Source organism: Pristiophorus japonicus, chromosome 13 (genome assembly GCF_044704955.1).
Source record: "Pristiophorus japonicus isolate sPriJap1 chromosome 13, sPriJap1.hap1, whole genome shotgun sequence".
Lineage (NCBI taxonomy): Eukaryota > Metazoa > Chordata > Chondrichthyes > Pristiophoridae > Pristiophorus > Pristiophorus japonicus.
In genome coordinates, this window is record NC_091989.1 from 25,525,963 (window position 1) to 25,548,284 (window position 22,322).

The window sequence follows — 22,322 nt, forward strand, 5'->3', positions numbered from 1 at the left end:
GAAATAAGGGATGCGCGCAACAAAGGTACAGCAGTTATCATGGGTGACTTTAATCTACATATTGATTGGGCTAACTAAACTGATAGCAATGCGGTGGAGGAGGATTTCCTGGAGTGTATTAGGGATGGTTTTCTAGACCAATAGGTCGAGGAACCAACTAGAGAACTGGTCATCCTAGACTGGGTGATGTGTAATGAGAAAGGACTAATTAGCAATCTTGTTGTGCGGGGCCCCTTGGGGAAGAGTGACCATAATATGGTAGAATTCTTTATTAAGATGGGGAGTAATACAGTTAATTCAGAAACTAGGATCCTGAACTTAAGAAAAGGTAACTTTGATGGTTTGAGGCGTGAATTGGCTAGAATATATTGGCGAATGATACTTAATGGGTTGACGGTAGATAGGCAATGGCAAACATTTAAAGATCACATGGATGAACGTCAGCAATTGTACATCCCTGTCTGGAGTAAAAAAACGGGGAAGGTGGCTCAACCGTGGCTAACAAGGGAAATTAAGGATAGTATTAAATTCAAGGAAGAGGCATATAAATTGGCCAGAAAAAGCAGCAAACCTGAGGACTGGGAGAAATTTAAAATTCAGCAGAGGAGGACAAAGGATTTAATTAAGAGGGGGAAAATAGAGTACGAGAGGAAGCTTGCCGCGAACATAAAAACTGACTGCAAAAGCTTCTATAGATATGTGAAGAGAAAAAGATTAGTGAAGACTAATGTAGTTCCCTTGCAGTCAGATTCAGGTGAATTTATAATGGGGAACAAAGAAATGGCAGACCAACTGAACAAATACTTTGGTTCTGTTTTCATGAAGGAAGACACAAATAACCTTCTGGAAGTACTAGGGGACCGTAGGCCTAGTGAGAAGGAGAAACTAAAGGATATCCTTATTAGGCGGGAAATTGTGTTCGGGAACTTGATGGGATTGAAGGCCGATTAAATCCCTGGGGCCTGATAGTCTGCAACCCAGAGTACTGAAGGAAATGACCCTGGAAATAGTGGATGCATTGGTGATCATTTTCCAACAGTCTATCGACTCTGGGTCAGTTCCTATGGACTGGAGGGTAGCTAATGTAACATCACTTTTTAAAAAGGGAGAGAGAGAGAAAACTGGTAATTATAGACCAGTTAGCCTGACATCAGTAGTGGGGAAAATGTTGGTATCAATTATTAAGGATGAAATAGCAGCACATTTGGGAAGCAGTGGCAGGATTGGTCCAAGTCAGCATGGATTTATGAAAGGGAAATCATGCTTGACAAATCTTCTGGAATTTTTTGAGGATGTAACTAGTAGAGTGGACAAGGGAGAACCAGTGGATGTGGTGTATTTGGACTTTCAAAAGGCTTTTGACAAGGTCCCACACAAGAGATTGGTGTGCAAAATCAAAGCACATGGTATTGGGGATAATGTACTGATGTGGATAGAGAACTGGTTGGCAGACAGGAAGCAAAGAGTCGGGATAAACGGATCCTTTTCAGAATGGCAGGCAGTGACTACTAGAGTGCAGCAAGGCTCAGTGCTGGGACCCCAGCTCTTTACTTTCTACATTAATGATTTAAATGAAAGAATTGAGTGTAGTATCTCCAAGTTTGCAGATGACACTAAACTGGGTGGCGGTGTGAGCTGTGAGGAGGATGCTAAGAGGCTGCAGGGTGATTTGGACATGTTAGGTGAGTGGGCAAATGCATGGGAGATGCAGTATAATGTGGATAAATGTGAGGTTATCCACTTTGGGGGAAAAAACACGAAGGCAGAATATTATCTGAATGGCGGCAGTTAAGGAAAAGGGGAGTTGCAACGAGACCTGGGTGTCATGGTACATCAGTCATTGAAAGTTGGCATGCAGGTACAGCAGGTGGTGAAGAAGGCAAATGGTATGTTGGCCTTCATAGCTAGAGGATTTGAGTATAGGAGCAGGGAGGTCTTACTGCAGTTGTACAGGGCCTTGGTGAGGCCGCACCTGGAATATTGTGTTCAGTTTTGGTCTCCTAATCTGAGGAAGGACGTTCTTGCGATTGAGGGAGTGCAGCGAAGGTTCACCAGACTGATTCCCAGGATGGCTGGTCTGACGTATGAGGAGAGACTGGATCAACTGGGCCTTTATACACTGGAGTTTAGAAGGATGAGAGGGGATCTCATAGAAACATATAAGATTCTGATGGGACTGGACAGGTTAGATGCGGGAAGAATGTTTCCGATGTTGGGGAAGTCCAGAATCAGGCGACACAATCTTAGGATAAGGGGTAGCCCATTTAGGACTGAGATGAGGAGAAACTTCTTCACTCAGAGAGTTGTTAACCTGTGGAATTCCCTGCCGCAGAGAGTTGTTGATTCCAGTTCATTGGATATATTCAAGAGGGAGTTAGATATGGCCCTTATGGCTAAAGGGATCAAGGGGTATGGAGAGAAAGCAGGAAAGGGGTACTGAGGAAATGATCAGCCATGATCTTATTGGATGGTGGTGCAGACTCGAAGGGCCGAACGGCCTACTCCTGCACCTATTTTCTATGTTTCTATGTTTCCACTCTACCGCTCTTTCCTGCTTTAAGACGCTCCTTAAAACCTAGCTCTCATTGCCCTAATATCTCCATATGTGGCTCGGTGTCAAATTTTGTTTGATAACGCACGTGTGAAGTGCCTTGGCATGGTTTACTATGTTAAAGATGCTATATAAATGTAAGTTGTTGTTTCATGAAAGATTTTGACCCAGCGACGATGAAGGAACGGTGATATGTTTCCAAGTAAGGATGGTGTGTGACCTGGAGAGGAACTAGGAGGTGAAGATGTTCCCATACTCCTGTTGCTTTTGTTCTTCTAGGTGGTAGAGGTCATGGGTTTGGGAGGTGCTGTCGAAGAAGCCTTGGTGAGTTGCTGCACTGCATCCTGTAGATGGAACACTATAGCCACAGTGTGCCAGTGGTGGAGGGAGTGGATGTTTAAGCCAACGAAAGGGGTGCTTTCTCCTGAATGGTGTCAAGCATCTTGAGTGTTGTTGCAGCTGCACCCTTCCAGGCAAACAAAAAATATTTCATCACACTCCTGATTTGTGCCTTGTAGATGATGAAGAGGTTTTGGGAAGATAGGAAGTGAGCCAGGTGTCACAGAATATACAACCTCTGACCTACTCTAGTAGCCAAGGCATTTATGTGGTTGGTCCAGTTGAATTTCTGGTCAATGACAGCCCCCAGGATGTTGATGGTGGAGGATTCGGTGATTGTAATGCCATTGAATGTCACATGGAGGTGGTTAGCCGTGAATATTACCTGCCATGTATTAGACCCAGCCTGGATGTTGTCCAGGTCTTGCTGCATTCAGAGCTTTGCACTGACTTAACCAACTAAACTACTGGTGTAGCTTGAGCTGGGCTTTTTATATCTGTAAAGTCACATACCATCTTGACTTGGAAACATATTGACATTTCCTCATTGTCGCTGGGTCAACATCCTGGAACTCCCTCCCTAACTGCAGTATGGGAGTAGCTTCATCACAAGGACTGCAGTGGTTCAAGAGGCAGCTCACCACCACCTTCTCAAGGGCAATTAGGGATGGGCAATAAATGCTGGCTTTGCCAGCCCGCATCCCAGGAATGAATAAAAAACAATCATTACAAGATAACTGACCTCCTGTGACATTGCTCAGTGCATTTTGTGTTAAGAAGCTAGGAACTTTGTACGATGTGAAACATAATATATTATACTTCTGTTAAAGTACAGATATCTACATCCCTTTTAAGGCTATAAAGTCTAATGGATGTCAAGTAAACAGTGGGTGAGTTCACTTAAAGGTTACTTGCTAATCAGGCTGGAGATTTTGGGGAGGCCAATTAACAGCATGTAGACATTGTGACCTCGTGGTATAGTGATGGAAAACCCAGGGAAATCAGTGGAGGGGTTAGGCCTACCGCCATGTTCCTGCCCGCTGACTTATATTGCCTTCCTCTAAACCAGCTACAAAGCCTGCCATCCCAACCCAATAAATAGGTAGACTAGGCCACTCAATTGCCCTACTTTTCACCCACCCCCAGGGGACTACCAGGATACGGGTAGAAGTAATTCATGGGGCAAGGGTGGAAAGCCTGTTGATGCTCCTTTTGGAGGGAGAGAGCCCAGTAGTGGGCACTTCGCCTTTCCCACAGGCCCTAAACCTCATCTTTGTTAGGTCTCAGCTGGATCTGGGAGCTAACACCAAGTTTGTCATCTGATCTTCTGGACTTTGTGCCCCTTTAAGTTGGGCTACAACTCTTCAGCTGCTGCTGCACTGCTATACCTTCCAATCTATACAGTGGCGGGTTCCCTTTTAGGGCAAGGGCAACCGCTGGACGACCATCCCGTATTGTTAATGAGACCCAAGAACGAAATGGAGCCAGGGTCAAGGACGACGTGGGGCAGTGAGCGCAAGTTCTGCTCTGACGCCCCAGGGGCAAAGTCAGCAAAAATCCAGTCTTGTGACTCCAATACTGGAACATTTGTACATTCTGAATCGCCATCTTTGTTTCTTAATACTTCTGTTCCAAGAGTGACATAGAAATTTTCATCAGGCAGAGTGTGAGAGCTTACGTGTGAGATACAGAAAGAGTTTATTGTACTACTCCTCAATCTTCCATGTGGTTACTCATGGGGAGTCAAGACCAAGTATAGTCCTCAGGTCAAATAGGATTAGAGGGTGGGGAATAATTGGAATAGGACCTGAAGAAATAGTTCAGTCTCTGTTTTGGAGACATATACTTAGTCCCTATTTTTATGTTTTGATTTAAGAACATAATAAATAGGAGCAGGAGTAGGCCAGACAGCCCCTTGAGCCCACTCCGCCATTCAATAAGATCATGGCTGATCTTCTACCTGAACTCTACTTTCCTAGTGTCCAAAAATCTATCGATCTCAGTCTTGAATATACTCAACGACTGAGCATTCACAGCCCTCTGGGAAAGAGAATTCTAAAGATTCACAACCCTGAGTGAAGAAATTTCTCCTCATCTTAATGCTAAATAGCTGACCCCTTATCCTGAGACTATGACCCCCAGTTCTGGACTGAACAGCCAGGGGAAGCAGTCGCTCAGCATCTACCATATCAAGCTCTTTAAGTATTTTATACATTTCAATGAGATCACCTCTCATTCTTCTAAACTACAGAGAATATATGCTTATTCTACTCAATCTCTCCTCATAGGATAACCCTCTCATCCCATGAATTATTCTAATAATTTGATATTTAGAGTTATATGGCAAAAGTTACAGCAATTTAGGAAGTAGAGTTGGCTGAACCAAAGGAGTTTCTCTGCAGTACATGCTGAGGAACTGGGACAGGCAAAATTGAGCTGTTACAGTGCCACATCTGGGGGAAGGGTGTAATTACAGTGTGACATGTTTACATAGACAGTTTCCGCTTTAAATATGGAGATAGGAATTTATAATGGTGAAAAGTTGATGCAACAACGTGACAACGGGAAGGAAAGTTTTGTACTCAGGAAGTGTGGCAGATATATTAAAGGAATAAGGTGATAGCTTGGAAACAATAAAACAAGCAAAAAGGAGTAATATGAACAAAAAAAATAAACCACATGTATTGCTAGTTTAGAGTATGGGGGGTAAACTTAGGAAATTAGAAGCAATTGTGTCACAGGAAGATATAGATATAATAGCAGCAACACAAACTTGGCTGCAAACTGGGCAGGAATGGGAAATAAATATATCAGGCTATAATATTTTTAGGAAGGATAGAATATGTAAGAAAGGAGGAGGAATGGCGATATTGGTGAAGGAGGATTTGTAGTAGGATGTCCACCTCCCTCTTGGTTGGAGGTGTTACCTTCTACAGAAAGAAAACTGAAAAGAAAATGTAAGGGCAAATTAGTGGGTTGAAGCCCCAATCAAATTGGGCACCTCATCGAGGTTGGTGTTCAAGTGCAGTACCGAGGGAGTGTGGTAGATGGATGAACTGTTAAACCGAGTATGGAGTATAAGAGTAAAGATAAAGTTGTACAAAGCAAGTTTTGGGCACTGCATTATAGAAAGGACATTAAAACCACAGAGAGCATACAGCATAAATTCACCAGGATGTTAACAGCGATGGGAAACTATCGTTATAAGAACAGATTCAAGATACTAGGACTATTTCCACTGTAGCAGAGAAGGTCAAGAGGAGATCTAATGGAGGTTTTTATAATTATGAAGGAGTTTTAATATTATGAAGAGTTTTGATGGTGTGAACAGGGAATGACTGACTATTTCCTGTGGCTAGGCTATCAGTGACAAGAGGGTCATCAATTTAAATTTGTCACACAGAGGGAAGAGAGACAAGGATAAATGTTTTTATGCAGAGGCCAGTTAGCGCTTGGAAGGGAGTGGGTGAGGCAGAGACCACTGCATATTTTAAGGGAAAAATTGATAAATATTAGAAACAGAGGAAAATACAGGGCTATGGTGAAAGCATGGGCAAGTGGGATTAGTTTTGGATTGCTCTATCAAACAGCCACACAGACACGATGGACCAAATGGTCTTCTTGTGAGGTGTAAGCTTCTATGGTTCACCAATTAATCCTGTGGTACTGAGTGAAGAAGAGCAGATTTCTTCTGGTGTCCTGGCCAACATCCCTCCCTCAATCAACATCCCCGAAAACAGATTAACCACTCATTATTCTCATTATTGTTTGTGGAGCATTGCTGATACAAAATTGTTGTCGTACTTGCCTACATAAGAACAGTCGCTGCACTTCAAATAGTAATTCATTGTGAGGCGGATACTATTATTATTTACACTTGTTTCACAATAAATAAATTCTACTTTTTCTGGATAAAGATCCAAGCCACCTTGAGCGTGAAGATATTGATGAATGCAGAACTCAGAAGACCCACAAGGTAAACTAGCAACAGACGTACAAGGATAATCCAGAAATTGTGAGATGTACACCTCGGGATACAACTAAAGAGAAAATGTAGGGGCAAATTTGTGACTTCAAGCCCTACTCCAGACTTGAGCACATAGTTTAGGTTGGTGTACCAGTGCAGTACTGAGAGTGCTGCCTGCTGTAGATGGATGTGCGTTAAACTGAGTATGGAATGCAAGAGCAAAGATAAAGTGGTACATAGCAATGGTTAGGCTATAGTTAGAGTACCGTATGCAGTTTTTATAGAAAGGGCATTTAAAGTCATAGAGAGCGGACAACATAGATTCACCAGGATGTTACCGGGGATGAGAAACTATAGTTTTGATACACACTTGGGAGGATCAGAATCAGTATGTTCTTATATACTGGCATGGAGGAAGAAAGAAGACACCAGACAAAGAAGTGATGAAATAGAAACTGTTTAGTCAAATGGTTTGATGAACAGTACAGATAATGAACTAACATTTGTTGACCGTTGCAACATAACAGTGTAGATGTCTTCATTAAGTAGCTGTTTTGATGAACGTACAAAGTAAAACAAAATTACAGAACACTTCTTTTCAATTGATAGTGTTGAGGTAGTCTCGTTGACTTATGTAAAAGATGTGCAAACTTAACAATGGCGGAACTCAAATTGTGTCAATGCAGTTGAATTATTTACATGGTTATATATTAAAACTATGTACATGTGTTCTATTTACAGAAGGACAGGTGACTGAGCTTTGGGAGGACCCATCATTCAAGTGATCCCCCGCTGGGTTGCACTGTGAATTTGGAATTACATCAGCCACAGGAGAGCTGGCTGCTGGCAGCACTACCTCGGTAGACTGGCCTTCAGGGGACTTAAGAGAGCTCTGAACAGCAACGTCCCGGAGCTGAGGGGTAGAGGCCTGGTGGTCTCGCACCAGGGTCCTGAGCAGACTGACCAGACAGCCAACCTGCTCTGTGAACTGTGCCCAACCAAACTGCATGATAGTATGCGATCTTGTCATGTCACTGTGCATCTGGGTGTAACCGGACTGCACAGTGACGTGGAAGTTCTGCACTGCCTCGTGAAGGAGGTGAATGGTCTGTTCCAGCATCTGCTGGGTGTGTGCTGGGGTTGCTTCAGGGACAGCACCTGTCAGCGGTGGCTGATGTGTCCCTTGGTTTTCCGTGGTGGACCCTCTGGTTTGTATGGCACAATCCAGGAGAAGTCCTTCGGAAGCTCCGGCCCCAGGAGTCAGCTCCTGTGCCAGGTCCTCCTGCCATTCCAGAGCACAGTTATAGGCGTGGAGTTCAGATCCTGGTTCTAGTGGGGTTGTGGCGCTTTCCTCCCGGTCGGACTTGTCATAGTTTTCCTCAGAAGCATCATCGTCTTTGAAAATATTTATGAGTCCTTCGAGTGACTCAGTGCTGGTTGATGTGAGAGATTCATCTGTGGAGACATAAGAGATTGCCTTTAATGTTGGGTCTGGGGTTACGGAGCAAGTTGAGATTTTGTTTTTACAATCAGACTGTTGCAGACGACAGAGTACCACTGACGCTTCTCCAATTGTCTTTCCCTCTCCTCTCCTGAAAGCAGTGACTCCTGCTGGGGAAGGGTCCAACGGAGACCGGCATCCCTCTGGCACCTTGACCACCGAGTTATTTTCCACACGCGAGTCTAGGCAGCAAGCTTTGGAAGGCAATTTGACCGAGAGAGATGTCGCAGCCGAGTCCGATCCTGTCCTCACCCCGAATTCCACACACACACGCACGCATCCCAGCAGGAGTCACTGGATATCGATCAGGAGTGGGAACCCTGGCTGATTTTTGTTTTTTTATCCCTCCCTAGTCTAGGGACACTAAGGCCAATCGTAGTGCCCCCCACCCCCAAATCCCCCCTGCTGCCCCTGGCTGAGATCAGCTAACTCAGCACAGACCAAGGGTCGAACCTGGGACCTTCCTGGCCTGTATGGCTCAGTATCACACGGGGAAGTGCATTCATCCACTGAGCCATCAGGACAGCATCGAAGTGCCACTTCTCAAGGAAGTTACTGCAGGCACAGCAAACGATTATGGACTTGGGACGTTACGTCTAAGGAGCTACAAGAATCTATGGAATCATTGCTAGCATGCATATTAGAGAAGACTAATGGATAGGGCTATGTTGTTAGTATTTATTTATTTCTAACTAAAACAGACAGCAGACATTATTTACATGACTTACCAGATTTGGTGACGGGCTCTGGCGTGGAGGTGGTCTCATCGGTGCCTTGCTGGTTGAACGGTTGAACTAGCGGTTTCTCGGTTCAAGGGAGATATTTCGCTAGATGCCCTGCTGTCCTGTGCAGTTGGTTTGCGTTTCCTAGTGTGTTGCTGCTTAGCCTCGCAACCCCTTTTTTTGTTTTTTTTTAGTTCATTATCTCGTTTGCGACAGCCGTTTGCAGTTTGGGGCACTTTATTTTTTGCACAAATTTATTAACTCTCCTGACAGTGATGGCCCAGTGGCCTCTTGATGGTCCTCTGTTGTCGTTAACATAGTCTCGGTGCCAAAGAAATGCATGCTTCATTTTTTTTTGCACAGTGTAAACCAACATTTAAAAAGTTCAATTTCACCAAAACCGCGGTCTTCTGCATCATGCCTGCTCCGCCATTTTTAACCTTTACCAGTATTGTATAAGCGACTTATTCCTACTTATTAAGGGAGCGAAGTGTGAATAATTTACCTCAGACTAGACTGTTTAAATTAGTCATAAATTGAAACCCATCGGTCCTGACAGTAGGAGTGCAAACCTTTCCAAGAGCTCTTACATTTAACTGTTCAAAAATAGCACCCACCCCCCATGCACTGTCCAGGTCTGCAGATTACATCATTTCATCTCCTTCCTAATGTGTCACCAATCGTCTCCCTCGGTTCCGTTCCAGCATGAATCCGTTCACTCTTTGTTCAATGCTTCATCAGTCACTAGGCTACAGCAGATTATTCCACTAGTTTAACAGCTCCACAAGTTGTGATTGGTTCCTACTCCACCTTGTTCCTCAGTTCCCTTCCTGCTCACACAAAGACTTTTGCCACAGCAACTGTACTATCTACAGGTTGTGTGCATCAACTTGCCAAGGCTTCTTCAGCAGCATCTCCGAAACCCGTGACCTCTACCAACTAGAAGGAGAAGAGCAGCAGGTGCTTGGGAACACCACTATCTCTAATTTCCCCTCCAACCCAAACACTATCAAGACTTGGACATATAACACCATTCCTTCATGGTTACTGAATCAAAATCTTGGAACTCTCTACCTAACAGTATATAGGAGTTCCTTTATTTCATAGACTGCAGCGGTTTGAGAAGAAGGCCTGCTACTGCCTTCTCAAGGGGCAACTAGGGATGGACGATAAATTCCAGCTTTATGTCCATATCCCAAGAATGATTTTTTGGAAAAAAACACCAATTTCCATAAGTATTTTTAATGCCTTGGATCATGAACCCCTTCCCCACCTTTAACCTATTTTTCTCCAGTGAGGACAGTTTGAACACTCTTAATCTCTCATCCTAACTCACTGGCTAAAGAGCTTGTAGTTATTATCCTTCAGTAAATCACTTCCAATGTTTCTTTTCTCGAATGTCCAACAAAACTGGACACGAGAGTACATAGAATTTGAAGCATAGAAATAGGCCATTCAGCCCAACTGGTCTATGCCGGTGTTTATATGGCACATGAGCCTCCACCCAATCCTCTTCATCGAACTCTATCAGCATAGCCTTCTATTCCTTTCTACCTTATGTGTTTATCTAATTTCTCCTTAAATGTATCTATGCTATTCGCCTGAAGTTCTCCTTGTGGTAGCGAGTTTCACATTCTCACCACTCTGTCTAAAAAAGATTCTCCTGAATTCCTTACTGGATTTATTTGTGACTATCTTATATTTATGACTCCTAGTTTTGGTCTCCCCTACAAGTGGAAATATCTTCTCTACATAAGAACATAAGAAATAGGAGCAGAAGTAGGCCATACGGCCCCTCAAGTCTGCTCCGCCATTCAATACAATCATGGCTGATCCGATCATGGACTCAGGTCCATCTCTCTGCCCGCTCCCCATAACCCCTTATTCCTTTATCGTTTAAGAAACTGTCTATTTCTGTCTTAAATTTATTCAATGTCCCAACTTCCACAGCTCTCTGAGGCAGTGAGTTCCACAGATCCACAACCCTCTGAGAGAAGGCATTTCTCCTCATCTCTGTTTTAAATGGGCGGCCCCTTATTCTAAGATTTTGCCCTCTAGTTCTAGTCTCCCCTATCACCTTGTCAAGCCCCCTCAAAATCTTACACGTTTCAATAAGATCACCTCTCATTCTTCTGAATTCCAATGAATAGAGGCCCAACTTCCTCAACCTTTCTTCATAAGTCAACCCCCTCATCTCCGGAATCAACCTAGTGAACCTTCTCTGAACTACCTCCAAAGCAAGTATATCCTTTCGTAAATATGGAAACCAAAACTGCACGCAGTATCCCAGATGTGGCCTCACCAATACCCTGTATAACTGTAGCAAGACTTCCCTGCTTTTATACTCCATCCGCTTTGCGATAAAGCCATCTACCCTATCAAACCCTTTCATAATCTTAAAGACCTCGATCAGATCACCCTTCAGCCTTTTCTGGAGAAAAGAGTTCCAGCCTGTTCAGTGTTTCCTGATGGATATAACCTCGCAGTTTTGGTATCATCCTTGTAAATCTTTTTTGCACCTTCTCCAGTTCCTCTATATCCTTTTTATAATATGGAGACCAGAACTATGTACAGTACTCCAAGTGTGGCCTAGCCAAGGTTCTATACAAGTATAACATAACTTCTCTGTTTTTCAATTCTATCCCTCTATTTCCAGTGCTTTGATGGCTTTTTTATGGCCTTATTAACCTGCGTTATTACTTTTAGTGATTTCAACGAGGCTCGCTTGGTGGAGCATGGATTGGAGTCAGGGGCTATAACTCTCCAGCCCCATTTCTACCCCTGCTGGAGTGTAGCCTCACTGAATTTCTCCTAATACTCCCAGGTGTAGTCTCTCCAATTCTCTACAAAGTGTCAGTGTGCCCTCCTTGTCTTATACTCTGTGGATATACTTGTACAGCCTCCCACTCCACCTCAGTAACTACTTCTGTACCATGCGACAAAGTGCCAATGTGAAATGAGTTTGAGTACTCTCAGCCCTCCAGTTCTCAGTGCATGTGAATTCACAAAATCAAAGTCAGCGCAAATTGGCACTAAACTGGCATGACAATCACGAAAGGTGGATTTTGTGGGAAATTAAGGTGCAGTGCGGGATAAGGAAACATTTTTCTGGGGGGAAGCGACAGGGTTGAGTGAAGGACCCTTTACTCTGTATCTAATCTACACCTTCCATGTCCTTGGAACGTTTGATAGGTCATTGTACAGATTACATCTCCTATTCTAACTCATTCTTTCTCGGTGCTTCATGCTGTCAAACTCCTTGCCTCTCTCAAACTTCCCTTCCTCCTACAATCTGCAGACTTTTAAAGCCCAACTGTTACCAAACCAATTTTGGGGGTTCTTTAATCTTTTCGACTCTTTTCAACCTTGGAGATGCCCTGCCTTGACTCTTCATTCGGGGTTGTCAATAATGGAAAAAGCTGAAGGGTAAAGCTCCCTCTGTCCAGTCCTCAAAATGTACCATTTTCAGTATCCACATCAGCCATCATGTATTCATAGGACATGATAACTTTTCAACTAATATTTATTGGGAACTGGACTGGATACTGTTAATCATCGTAGTTCACAACATCAGAATCTCAAAAATGAACATTGACTTGACATACAGCCCCAACTATGACTTCCAAAAAGAGACCTTCACTTCCTTAGTCTGGGCAGGATTTCAACCAAGGCCCCACAAAAAAATCAGTCTTCAAAACCAATCTACAATCCAAAGGGACAACTACATGAATAGAATCACCAAAAGACATTCAAATTTTGTATGTCGCCATATTAGATCAACAGTTCATTCGTTAAAGTTAAACACAATTTGCCAAATAAATGAGTAACACATTCAACAATCATTTACTTGAGTGTGCATCCACGGCAGGCTGCACTCTCACACAAATATCAACACATTCCATCAACAAGGAAACTACATTTCACATCTTTTGCTCTCTCTTTGTCCCCTCAATTTCCATTCCTCCCCTCCTCGCTTGAAGGCGTTGACTCCCTGCTGATCCACGATCTGTTCTTCCCTTTGATTCCTCGTCCAAGTGACATTCATTTTTTGTGAACCCAGACAGTGTGTTTTGGCAGGCCATTTAACTGCAATGGGCATCGCAGCTTAGCCTGATTCTTTCCTCGCCTGATATCTACACACATGCACACTTCCAAATGCGGTGCTTGATGAGGAGTCAACTTTTTCTCCTCTAGCCCAGGGATGCAAATGACAATTGAGAAGAACTACCACCATCCCTGCTGACATCAGCTAACTCAGCACAAACCAGGGCTCAGAACCCAGGAACTTCTTGGTCTGTATGGTTAAGCTAGTCATTGAATAAGCAGCTGAGTTACCCCAGGAGGGGATGGGCATGCATTATGGATGGTCCTTCCTGCAAGAGTGAGTTTCATAAAATGGGCTCAGTGAGAAGCAGTTTATATGTACAGGTTTTAACCCTTTCACTGTGTCACATGCTCTCAGTTTGATAAATGCTCACTCAGGTTGTCATAATACTGAATAGCAGAGATTCTTGCTCCAGTATACTACCTCTGTTTTAAATCCCTCCCTCTTTTCTCCTTTCAGAGAATCCCAAAATGTAATGTCTTACCTTGGAAAAACATGAGGACAATTTACTCAATCAGTGGTACTTTGTAAATCTTGGTCTAAAGTTGGACTTTAGGAGCAAGGGAGGGGGCGTCTACTCATTCGCTAACTAATTGAGGGGAGGGGCTTCAAATCATTCACCACCTAACTGAGGGCAGGGGCTTCAAATCATTCTCCAACTGACTCAGGGAAGGGTGACTTCAACTTGTTCCCAAACTCACGGAAGGGGAGGGGGCTTCAGCTAGCAAATGGCTGACAGATAAAGAGATTCGATTAACTCCCATCTACTGAGGGGAGGGGAGCTTAATTTGGCCCTAACTTATTGAGTGGATGGGGTCTTTGAGGAGTCCCCTAACTGACTTGAGGGAAAGGTGCTTCAACTCGCTCCCTAACTTGTTGGGAGTGCGGATTTGACACATTCCCTAACTTATTGGGGAGAGGGGGTTTGACTAGTTTCCTAACGTATTGAGGAGAAGGCTTCGACTCGCTCCCAAAATGGATAAAATGAGGGGGGCTTCTGACAAACTCCCCAAGTGATTGAGGCGAGATGACATAGATTAATTTTCTGATTGACTGATGTGGGAGTAAGATAGGCAAGCTCTGTAACTGAATGGGGGGGGGGGGGTGCGGTGTGGGTGGAGGACAGAATTCGACTCTGAAGAGACATTTCCTTCTCTTACAGTGGATGAGCACCTGCCCACCTGGCATGAGTGTCTTGCACCCAATGGCAGTGTAACCGGGAACTATTTGTGTGAGGCAACAGGATGCACACCCAACCTCTCATAATTATCAGGCCAGTGCCATCATCCAAACCTTCTGCCAGTCAATCAGTGAAAGGGTTAAATCCGACAGTATTTTCCAATTACCATTAACTATCTCCTGACCTTTTTTCCTCATTCCGTCCTCCAGTTCTGGCTTTCGGCTGACCGTCACCACCTTCATCAGTAGGTTATTCCCCCCCTGTCGGATCATGGAGACCACCTGCTTGTGTCCGACCTTCACTACATTGATGTTGTTGACCTGCAAAGGAAGATAAGTGCAGTTCAGACTGTGACCCCTTTGCATGCTGGACAATGCGTGTCCAGTAAAATGGCTCATTGGGGCAAAAAAAGGAGATACAGAGGAAAACAGCTGGAGGAAAAAAAAACAGGAAGGGCTGGAACAACACGTCATGTCTGTCAGCACCTGAAAGTAGACAAGGCAAGTTCATGTGTCTTGTGCAGATCCAAAATGTTAAGCTCCAGCTGATACTCATAGAATTATAGAAATTTACAGCACAGAAGGAGGCCATTCTGCCCATCATGTCTATGCTGACTGATGACGATAATGCTTTCACGTGTTGATGGGCCTACCACATTTTTAGCACTTACTGTTTTTATATTAAGAAATGAGGACGTTAGGAATAAAATGGGTTGTCCAGGGGTAACAGTTTTTAACCAAAGTAGATGAGTTCCCAGGGGGACATTGTGGGTGTATTTTTACTTTTACCACCAGATGCAATACAGGCAGTAAGCAACCACTCGCCTGTTTTACAGCCCATGATTTATTTTTCCATCGACTTCCATTGGGCAGAGTATAAAACGGGTAACCATTCTGCATCACACATTTTGCAAAGGCTGGGAACGGTACAAATTAACGCCGTTGAAGTAGAATATGTAAATGGGGTTAACACAATTGGATGTGCTTCTGGAGACATAAGGGAATTAGGGGAGCATGAGATGCCCAATTATGACATGAATAGACAATGAGCTGTACTTTATCAATGACTCTCTACACCTAACTGAGGGGAAGGAAGATCACTTTACAGCTAATAAAGTACTTTTTGAAGTGCAGACAACATTGTGGGTGCATTTTTACCACCAGGTGCAATACAGTGATAAGCAACCGCACGCCTGTTTTACAGCCCACGATTTTCATGTCCATCGACTTCTATTGGAAGTTACTTCAAAAAATACTTCATTGGCTGAAAAGTGCTTTGGGATGTCCGGTGGTCTTTCTTTACATCTTCTTTCAGGCCAAAACTTTCCTTTGTTCAGGTGTGGTCTCCTCACACATTTAATAAATGCAGTTTGGTCAAAAACCTGTTCACGTCTTACACAAAAATTCAGTATACAAACACTCCCAGGACAGCTACAGCATGGGTTAGGTACAGAGTAAAGCTTGCTCTACACTTTCCCATCAAACAGTCATAGGGCAGAAACAGCATGGGTTAGATACAGAGTAAAGCTCTTTTTCTACTCTCTAATTTTTAAGTTTGCCCTCTGGTGCATACGTCAGCACCTTGCACAGATTGGATGGTGCCTATTGGATAGCTTATAGTCGTCATCCTGCTTGATTATTAGGTCTGCTGCAGCTCCATCAATAGCTTTGGTGCAGGGAAATAATTTCTGTTGAAATAAATGTCTGTCAGGTGTGTGATAGGGCTTAGAGCCCCAGGTCCCCTTTTACAGTTATAGAAGTTTTGCTGGAGGGTGGAGGAAGGAGGTCATTTTGACACCGAGTGACTCAAGCCCCATGGAGCATACAGGAGAATAGTTATGAATGGCCATTCAGCAATAGAGGCAAGCATAATGATATTACCAGGGCTAGCGTGGTAACAGAAGACAGTCACACCTTTCAAAAATGTGCTAAACAGTTATGTGGCATCACCAATGGCCCCCATCTCACACTGTGTTGACATGCGTGAATTGTTTATCAACATTGTGCAGAAGGTAGCACGGTAGACGGCTGCGACGAAAAGTGCCCCAGTCTCTGGTATCTCACCCCTACGAGGACCTGTTCCAAACCGAGGCCATAGTGTCTGAGATGGGAAGTGAGAGAGCATGTGACAGCTATGGGTTTGTGATATCTTTTTAATTTCTTTCTCATCTTATTGTACCCCACATGTTCTGCTCATGAACCATTATAAGGAAACCCAACTGTGACTCCTTCTGTGGAAGAGTTGGAGCGTAAGGCAGAGCACATTTTACTGGGTGAGGCAAAAAGAGCATGGGTGAGCAAGAGCACACAAATCACTAAAAGCTAACGCATAGGTATAAAAAGTAATCATGGTGGCTGGAATACAAATGTGAGGAAGTGATGCTTCAGTTGTACAGAGCCTGGATCAAACCCCATCTGGAGTACTGCATTCAGTTCTGGGCATCACACTTCAGGGAGGATATATTGGTCTTGGAATGGGTACAACGCAGATTCACCAGAATTTTACCAGGGCTTAAAGGATTAAATTGTGAGGACAGTTTGCATAAACATGGCTGGTATTCCCTTGAGTTTTGAAGGTTGAGGGGTGATCTAATTCAGGTACATCAAAAAATTCCGATATTTAAAAGGGTTGATAGAGAGAAACTATTTACATGGGGGAATAACAGAATTAGTGGCCACAATTAAGAGCTAGGCTATTCAGGAGTAAAATCAGGAAGCATTTTTTCACAAAAAGGATGGTGGAAATCTAGAACTCTTCCACCCTTGGAATCAATTGAAATTTGCAAGACTGAGATCGATAGATTTTTGTTGGGTAAGGGTATCAAGAAGTATGGAGTACAGGCAGTAATTGGAGTTCAGGTACAGACCAGCCATCATCTAATTCAATGGCAGAACCAGCTTGAGGGGCTGAATGGTTTCCTCCTGTTCCTGTGTTCTTCTTCCATGGACCTCGGACTCCTACCTACGGGTGCAGATTGAAGACTATCCTTTCCGCTTCACCAGACTTACAGACCAGTTAAAGGCAGGGCTTCACCGATCTCATTGGCACCTGCCAATCAGTAACAAGGCTGTACCAATGGCAAAGCAGGAAGGGGCAGAGATAATGTGCTCTCTGGGCTAGCCTCGAATGCCAGCAGCATAAGGTCATGCTGCTCCTGCAGCAGCATAAGGGCTGCAGCCTATGGCAGGTCCAACTTTGCAGTTAGCTGCCATGAGGGTCCACTCAGATCCACGAGGCACCTACTGCAATACAACACCCACACACACACTTACCCACGCAACTAACACACACACATACTTATCCACACAACTAACGCACACACACACTTACCCACACAACTAACACGCACACACACTAAACTACACACACAAACACATGCACTAACACACACACAGTAACCCACACATATGCTGACACATACACACGCTAACAAATATGCATGCACTATGGGGGCGAAATTGCATATGGGGCGGAAACAGCTGCGAGGCAGGACTTCCTGCGCCAGGTGTAGAAGTCCCGCCCCGCCAGCTAAATTGGGCTTACCGCCCCCGAGAGAAAGTGGAACGCAAAATCTCGTGCTCCATTTCCTCTCAGGGGCGGGACCGGGGTGCTAACCATTGCAAATTTTCCAGCGGTATGCGGAGAGGCGCATATCGCTGGCGGGAACACAGCGCCTTCCCCGTCCACTAAAGGGGAGGGCACGCTGTGGACTCTGCATTAGGGATAAGGAGTGCTGTGGCAGCAGACCGGCAAAGAAGCGTCCTAAAGCCCGGTACGCACCCTGCGAAGCTGTCGCGGACATCGCCTGCCGCAGCCTCACGGAACACAACCAAATTTTCGCTCTGGGACGAAAATGGGTCGCAGCACACGGTGATGACATTATCATCGCCAGCATAGTGGCCTGGGGCACTACTGGCAGGAGCGGGGCGCTATGCATCATCACCTCCACTAAACTCCCGTGGAATTTTGTGGAGTCGGTAGCGGTGCTGCACCAGGGTGAAAAGTTGTTTGCGTCCCGTTACAACGGGGATGCAAACGACCCGAATTTTTCTCCTCTGTGTTTTAATTAATAATCATTCTAATTCACTCCTGCAAACATTTCAGTCTGTCAGTGAATGGCTTTCATCCAAACATACAGCAGCAATTACCCTGTGTTAGAATCAGCAAAAGCACTGCCAGATCCTGCTGCTCTCTTTCTGCGTCTAATTCCATGTGCCCAAGGAAACAACAGAAATACATAGGATCAAAGTGTGATATACAGGAGTATCTTGCCCTAGGCTGGAACCCTATACCAGTACAGCTATCTTAACCTGAGCTGGAACCTGCACCGAATCTGATAAGGTTGCCATTTTTATTGGATTTTTCCCCATCTTTCCTGAAGTCCCTGACATTTGCAGGGATGCATTTCCAAGGGTGCTGACTTCCCCTGGTACCTTACACAAGTGAACAATATTCATTCACAGGATGTGGGCACCACTGACAAGGCCAGCATTTATTGCCCATCCCCAATTGCTCTTGAGAACGTGGTGGTGAGCCATCCTCTTCAACTGCTGAAATCCATATGATGAAAGTTCTAACACAATGTTGTTAGGTAAGGTATTCCAGGATTTTAATCCAGTGACGATGAACGAACAGCGATATATTTCCAAGTCAGGCTGGTGTGTGACTTGGAGGGGAACTTGGAGTTGATGGTGTTTGCATGCACCGACTGCCCTTGTCCTTTTAGGTGGTACAGCTCGCGGTTTTGGGAGGTGCTGCCGAAGAAGTCTTAGCGAGTTGCTGCAGTGCATCTTGTAGATGGTATACACTGTAGCCACAGTGCGCCGGTGGCGGAGGGAGTGAATGTTTAAGGTGGTGGATGGGGTGATAATCACACGGCAAGCTTTGTCCTGGATGGTGTCGAGCTGCTTGAGTGTTGTTCATTCATCCAGGCAAGTGGAGAGTATTCCATCACACTCCTAACTTGGGCCTTGTAGATGGTGGAAAGGCTTTGGGAGTTAGGAGGTGAGACACTCGCCACAGAATACCTAGCCTCTAACCTGCTCTTGTAGCCACAGCATTTATGTGGCTGCCCCAGTTAAGTGTCTGTTTAATGGTGACCCCCCAGGATGTTGATGGTGGGGGATTTGATGATAGTACTGTCATTGAATGTCAAGCAGAGATAGTTAGACTCTCTCTTGTTGGAGATGGTTATTGCCTGCCACTTGTGTGGTGCGAATGTTACTCGCCACTTATCAGCCCAAGAATTTATTTTGTCCAGGTTTTACTGCATACAAGCACAGACTGCTTCATTGTCTGAGGAATTGTGAATGGAACTGAACTCTGTAATCATCTGACCTTATGATGGAGGGAAGATCATTGATAAAGCAGTTGAAGATGGTTGGGCCTAGAGCACTGCCCTGAACAATGCCTGCACAATGTCCTGGGGTTGAGATGATTGGCCTCCAACAACCATCACCATCTTCCTTTGTACTAGGTATGACTCCAGCCAGGAGAGTTTCCCCCTGATTCCCATTTACTTCAATTTTACTAGGGCTCCTTGGTGCCATACTCGGTCAAATGCTGCCTTTGATGTCAAAGGCAATCACTCTAACCTCACCTTTAGAATTTAGCTCTTTAATCCATGTTTGCACCAATGTTGTAATGTCTGCGTTGCACCAACGTTATCAGTGTCGTGCTGACATGCTCAGTGCGGCGCTGATGACACCGCCCGCCTTTCATCCCACTCCTGACTCGCTTCCGTCCCTCTGCTGCCCCCCAACACTGCCCGTTGATTTTTAAAGAGAAAACTGGGCAATTTCCCTGTATTCCCCGCCCCATCAATATTGCGGTCATTCGCCAGTTAATTTGAAATTTCAGACGCTCAAAGTTTAATGGGATCTAGGTCTCACTGTGGCCTTACAAGATTGCAGAGAATCATTGTTATCCAGTGCTTTTATAACAAGAATCCCTATCATAATGCACTACTATACAAGCCTCAACACAGCCAACAACAACAACTTGTATTTATATAGCGCCTTTAATGTAGTGAAATGTTCCAAGGCGCTTCCACAGGAGTATTATGAGACAAAAGATTTGACACTGAGCCACATAAGGAGAAATTAGGGCAGGTGACCAAAAGCTTGGTCAAAGAGGTAGGTTTTAAAGAGCGCCTTAAAGGAGGAAAGAGAGGTAGAGAGACGTAGAGGTTTAGGCAGGGAATTCCAGAGCTTGAGGCTGAGGTAACAGAAGGCACGGCCACCAATGGTTGAGCGATTATAATCAGGGATGCCCAAGAGGGCAGAATTAGAGGAGCGCAGACATCTCGGGGAGTTGTGGGACTGGAGTAGATTACAGAGATAGGGAGGAGCCAGGCCATGGAGGGATTTGAAAACATGGATGAAAATTTTAAAATTTAAGCCTTGCTTAACCGGAAGCCAATGTAGGTCAACGAGCACAGGGGTTATGGGTGAGCAGGACTTGATGCGAGTTAGGACACGGGCAGCCGAGTTTTAGATCACCTCTAGTTTACGTAGGTAGAATGTGGGAAGCCAGCCAGGAGTGCATTGAAATAGTTAAGTCTAGAGGTAACAAAGACATAGATGAAGGCTTCAGCAGCGGATGAGCTGAGGCAACGACGGAGACGGCCGATGTAACGGAGGAGGAAATAGGCGGTGTTTGTTATGTTGTGGATATGTGGTCGATAGCTCATTTCAGGGTCAAATTTGACACAAAGGTTGCAAACAGTGTGGTTCAGCCTCAGACAGAAATTGAGGAGAGGGATTGAGTCAGTGGCTAGAGAACAGAGTTTGTGGCGGGGACCGAAAACAATGGCTTCGGTCTTCCCAATATTTAATTGGAGAAAACTTCTGCTCATCTGGAACTGGATATCGGACAAGCAATATGACAATTTAGAGACCGTGGAGGGGTCGAGAGAAGTAGTAGTGAGGTAGAGCTGGGTGTCATCAGCGTACATGTGGAAACTGATGCTGTGTTTTCGGATGATATCCCCAAGGGGCAACATGTAGATGAGAAATAGGAGAGGGCCAGGGATAGATCCTTGGGGGACACCAGAGGTACGATGTGGAAGTGCGGAGAGAAGCCATTGCAGGTGATTCTCTGGCTATGATTAGATAGATGAGAGTGGAACCAGGTGAATACAATCCCACCCAGCTAGACGACAGTGGCGAGACGCTGGAAAATAATAGAGTGGTCAACTGTGTCAAAGGCTGCAGACAAGTCAAGAAGGCCGAGGAGAGACAGTTTACCTTTGTCACAGTCGCAAAGAATGTTAATTGTGACTTTAATGAGAGCCGTTTCGGTATCATGGCAGGGGCAGAAACCTGATTGGAGGGATTCAATCCCGGAGTTGCGGGAAAGATGGGCACGGATTTGGGAGACGACAACATGTTCAAGGACTTTGGAGAGGAAAGGGAGGTTGGAGATGGGGTCGAGATAAGTGTTAGTGAGTAGAGCTGGGTGTCATCTGCGTACATGTGGAAACTCATCTTCGGATGATGTCGCCAATGGGCAACACGTAGATGAGAAATAGGAGAGGGCCAAGGATAGATCCTTGGGGGTTACCAGAGGTAATGATGCGGGGCGGGAAGAGAAGCCATTGCAGGTGATTCTCTGGCTACAGTTAGATAGATAAGAATGGAACTAGGCGAGTGCAGTCAGACCCAGCTGGACGATGATGGAGAGGCATTGGAGAAGGATAGAGTGGTCAACTGTGTCAAAGGCTGCAGACAAGTCAAGAAGGACAACATCAAACAACATCAAAAGCAGCAACAACTTTTATTCATATAGCACCTTTAACGTAGTAAAACATCCCAAGGCGCTTCACAGGACACATAATTAGACACAACTACATAAGGAGGTATTAGGACAGATAACCAAAAGCTTGGTCAGAGAGGTAGGTTTTAAGGTGCGTCTGAAAGGAGAGAGAGGTAGAGAGGCAGAGCAGTTTAGGGAGGGA

General features: G+C 44.8%; 1 protein-coding gene across 1 annotated transcript in view; it reads right to left on the reverse strand.

Moving 5' to 3' along the window:
* The window catches only part of shank3a (SH3 and multiple ankyrin repeat domains 3a), a 1,463,579-nt gene that overhangs the window by 249,902 nt on the left and 1,191,355 nt on the right, over window positions 1-22,322 (reverse strand). Inside the window, exon 17 of the mRNA XM_070897277.1 lies at window positions 14,550-14,685. Coding sequence (XP_070753378.1) covers window positions 14,550-14,685 — 136 coding nt within the window. The remainder of the gene's footprint in view (window positions 1-14,549; window positions 14,686-22,322) is intronic.